Source organism: Manacus vitellinus, unplaced genomic scaffold (genome assembly GCF_001715985.3).
Source record: "Manacus vitellinus isolate BGI_N305 unplaced genomic scaffold, ASM171598v3 scaffold_10_pilon, whole genome shotgun sequence".
Taxonomy (NCBI): Eukaryota; Metazoa; Chordata; class Aves; order Passeriformes; family Pipridae; genus Manacus; species Manacus vitellinus.
The window spans coordinates 8,624,874-8,628,901 of record NW_021938838.1 but is presented as its reverse complement, the minus strand read 5'-3'; the positions used below and the strand labels follow the sequence as shown (position 1 = coordinate 8,628,901).

General features: G+C 62.5%; 2 protein-coding genes across 2 annotated transcripts in view; one reads left to right on the top strand and one right to left on the bottom strand.

Moving 5' to 3' along the window:
* The window catches only part of LOC115308068 (conserved oligomeric Golgi complex subunit 8-like), a 2,450-nt gene extending 1,631 nt beyond the window's left edge, over nt 1–819 (top strand). The window contains exons 4-5 of the mRNA XM_029965545.1: nt 12–183; nt 510–819. Coding sequence (XP_029821405.1) covers nt 12–183; nt 510–667 — 330 coding nt within the window. The 3' untranslated portion in view covers nt 668–819. The remainder of the gene's footprint in view (nt 1–11; nt 184–509) is intronic.
* A 450-nt stretch (nt 820–1,269) lies between these two features.
* The window catches only part of VPS4A (vacuolar protein sorting 4 homolog A), a 4,970-nt gene continuing 2,211 nt past the window's right edge, over nt 1,270–4,028 (bottom strand). The window contains exons 2-8 of the mRNA XM_029965544.1: nt 3,873–3,992; nt 3,602–3,758; nt 2,789–2,937; nt 2,590–2,671; nt 2,282–2,501; nt 2,037–2,177; nt 1,270–1,680 (exon numbers count right to left, since the gene is read on the bottom strand). Coding sequence (XP_029821404.1) covers nt 1,579–1,680; nt 2,037–2,177; nt 2,282–2,501; nt 2,590–2,671; nt 2,789–2,937; nt 3,602–3,758; nt 3,873–3,992 — 971 coding nt within the window. The 3' untranslated portion in view covers nt 1,270–1,578. The remainder of the gene's footprint in view (nt 1,681–2,036; nt 2,178–2,281; nt 2,502–2,589; nt 2,672–2,788; nt 2,938–3,601; nt 3,759–3,872; nt 3,993–4,028) is intronic.

Genomic DNA, 4,028 nt, shown 5'->3' with positions numbered 1-4,028 from the left:
GCTGCGCGCAGTACCCGGCGGCGCTGCGCCGCGCACACCGCATCGAGCCCTTCCCGCTCCGCCTGCTCGTCAACCCCGCGCTCCGTGTCCTCGACACCCGCCTCGTCACCGCCCCCGAGGGCTGCGCCAGCATCCACGGCTTCTCCGCCTACGTCCCGCGGCACTGGGCCGTCCACGTCTCCGGTACGGACCGACCCTCCCTGCACCGGGGTACTGCCCTGCCCTGTCCCGGGTGGGACCCCGCATCTGCCACTTCCACCCACCACAGGCCCCCATTCTGTCACATGTCCCCCCACACTCTCACGGGTCCCCCTTTGTTCCATGGATCCCCCTTGGGGATATACCCCACTCTCACATGGTCCCCCCATTCCCACACAATCTCCCCATTCTCTCATGGGTCCCTCCAATTTCACACAAGTCCCCTACTCTCACACGAGTTCCCCTTTTTGGCCCCCCAATCACACCCCCCCCAGTCCCTCCAGCTCCCCAACAAGTTCCCCTGGCAGCAGGTGTGGACGAGCTCGGGGTGCCGGTGAGCTGGGAGGCCATGGGCTGGGCTGCCCGCATCATACAGCACGAGATGGACCACCTGGACGGGATCCTCTACATTGACCGCATGGACCCCCGCACCTTCACCAACGTGGGCTGGATGGAACTCATGGACTGACCCTACTGTGCCCACCCCCAGCTGCCCCCTGTGTGCCCGAGGCCCCTCTGTGCAGTGGGCCCTCTCTAACCCTGGAGAAAGAAACAGCACGGAGCCACAGACCAGGGGCTCCCACTCAGGTTTATTGCAGCCAATACAGACCTGTGGCCTCAGTGTGGCTCTGGCCCTTCCTGCCCACCAGCACCCTAGGCTCATGGTGGGGGGCAACTGGGGGGTCCAGCCCATGCTCCCCTGGGCACTGGAAATCACTTCATGGGTCTAGGAACAGCCTGCTGCCATGGCCGTGCTGGGGAAAGGTGAGGGAATCTCTCCCTCTGGGGCTTCTTTGGGGCACATGGGCACAGCATGGGTGGGGCTAGGGGGTCAGTGGGGCTGAGGGGAGCCCTTGGGGACATGGGTGGCTGGCTCGGTGTTATTGGCTGGTGGGCTGCTCCAAACAGCCCCTGCTGTAGGCACAAATCCCTGTCTAGGATGGCTGGAGCATGGGGAGCCCCACACACCCCTGGGGACAGGCAGAGACCTTGGCCCTGGGGCAGTGCATTTTGGGGGTGGGGGGCTGGGCTGGGACCCTAGTGTGGGCAGAGCCTTGGGGAGCATCTGGGTGCTGGCTGAAGCTTTTGGATTGTTTTTATTTTCATATAAACGAGACGAAACCCAAAGCAGCATTAATTTAAAAAATAAAAAAGAGCAAGAAGAAGAGTAGAGCGCAGCCAGAGGGGCACCCAGCTGCCCAGGCCATGCTCAGACCCCCACCCCGTAGTGTGAGCCCCCCGGGCTGTGTCCCTGCGCCCGCTGGGTGCTGCAGTGCGATGGGAGGGAGTGAGCGAAGATGAGTCGGTTTGGCACGCCCGGGGAGGGGGGGCAGAGCAGGACCCATGGCCGCCCCAACCCCACACCCCCCCATGCCCCCCTCAACCTTCCTGTCCAAAGTCCTCTGTGAATTTCTTCACCTTGAGGAGATCCTCGGCATTGACAGTGGGGCGGGTGGTGGCCAGTGAGCGCAGCATGTCCGACTGCAACACAGGTAGGGGGGCACACAGGTCAGACCAGGGGCACGGGTAGGGACTCCCCCGCCATGGCAGTGGGGCAGCTCTGCCCACGCTGGCACCTTTGCCTCATGGCAGCAGCACTGGCTCTGCGGGTGGGAGCTGCCTGGAGGACCCAAGGCCCTTTCCTGGTACCCAGCTCTCCTTGGGGAGCTCAGCACCACAAGGGGGTAGACTGGGGGGCTGTGCCCACTGCCAGAAGCCACAGCACTGCCTAGCCCTTGTCCTGGAGGAGGAACAGGGAACTGGTTGGGCCTGAGCTACAGCACTGTTGTGCCAGGCTGGGCAGGTGCCCAGCCCTGCATCCCAGAGCTGACACTCACCATGCAGACAATGGGCTCCATCAGCTTGTCACTGGGCACCTCCATCCAGGTCATCTCGGTGGCCCCAGGGTCACCGGGCGAGCACGGCGTCAGGAGATCATCCACGATGACGCCGGGGGTGGTGCGGGAGGGGCCGCGGACCTGCACAGAGCCACAGGCAGTTGTGACAGTGCTCAGGGCAGGACAGCAGCCGCGGGGCCCACCCCACCCTGGGGACCCCCCCGGAGCAGAGCAGCCCTGTTCACCTTCTTGAAGTGCGTGGCCGACTGCACCTTGCGCACGGGCTGCATGAGGGCGTCCCGCACGATGATGCTGATGTCGGCCCCCGAGTAGCCATCGGTCTTGCGGGCGAGCTCCAGGATGTCGGCGTCCTTCAGGGAGTGCGGGGTGTTGCCCAGGTGCAGCCGGAACATCTGGGCCCGCGCTGCCTCCTCGGGCAGTGGGATGTAGATTCGCTTCTCAAACCTGGGGGGGGGGGGGTTGTGAGCCCCACTGTGAGCCCATGCCAGCCCTGCCAGGAGCTTGGGGGCTGGGAGCTGCATGTCCTCCTCACCTTCTCCTGATGGCTGAGTCCAGCACCCAGGGGATGTTGGTGGCACCCAGCACCAGGATCCCGTCGCTGCTGTTCCCCACACCTGCAGGCAGATGACTCAGACTAATCCCCAAGGGTTCTCTGAATCCCCAGCTTCTAGTAGCCCCATCTTGCTACCCCCACCACCCTCCCAGGACCCCCATCCCGGGACTCCACCCACCCTGCATCTGCACCAAGAACTCGGTCTTGATGCGCCGGGCTGCCTCGCTCTCGTTCTCGTTGCGGGAGCCACACAGCGAGTCCACCTCATCGATGAAGATGATAGAGGGCTTGTGCTGCCTTGCCAGCTCAAACAGGTTCTTCACCAGCCTGGGAACAAAGCAGGGGATGGGTCCCCACTCAGGAACCCTCCCCAGCGTCCAGCACCCATGGCAGCCCCAGGGTGAGGAGCCCCATGTTCCTCCTGCCCCAAAAACCCTGCACTGGCAGTGAGGCACAGCCCCTCAAGGGGCTCTGCTCTCCCCTGGGAATCTGCTCAGGATTAAAAGTAAGTATAAATATAGGATATTAGAAATTAATTGTGTAGAGCAAAGTTTAATTGTAACTTGGTCACGGCTTGGCAGGGGTGGCCCCTGCCCAATGTTTAGTGTAGGTGAACTGTACATAGATGGCTGAGCAGGGGAGGAAACAGACAGATGGGAAACTTTCAGATATGGCTGAGACCCTGGAGGGCCCCAAGACTGCCCCAAGCTAGAGGATGAGAATGGAGAAAGAGTCCAATGATGTCTTAGAAGACCCCAGCCCACAAATCGCTGTTGGACTGAGAGGTGTGTGAAGATGGGGGGCACAGGCTGTGAGGGGATAGAGACCCCTCAAATAGGACTGCTTTGTTCGGAGTTTGCCTCTGGAGGAACCAGCTCCCAAAACTTCTTAAACAGCCCTGTTACTGGGGTTCACTGATGCTGATGGTTCCTGCCCCAGCCCAGACCAGCCTGGAGCCAGCCTCAGCCCCACGTCCCTGCTGCCAACTTACTTCTCGCTCTCCCCCAGCCACTTAGACATCAGGTCAGAGGATGACACGGAGAAGAAGGTGGAGTTGTTGGCCTCGGTGGCCACAGCCTTGGCCAGGTAGGACTTGCCAGTGCCGGGCGGCCCAAAGAGGAGGATCCCGCGCCAGGGCGTGCGCTTCCCTGCAGCAGAGCCTGGCCTCAGGACACCCCATCCCCGCACCTGGATCCACACTGGGATCACCTGGGGGGGGGTGTCAGGTCCTGCGTGGCCCCTCCCCACTGCCACAGCCTCACCTGTGAACAGGTGTGGGAACTTGATGGGCAGGATCACAGCCTCCTTCAGGGCTTCCTTGGCTCCCTCCAGTCCGGCCACGTCACTCCACCGCACGTTGGGCTTCTCCATCATGATGGCACCTGTGAGGGGGCAGCTCTGCTCACACAGGCACCCAG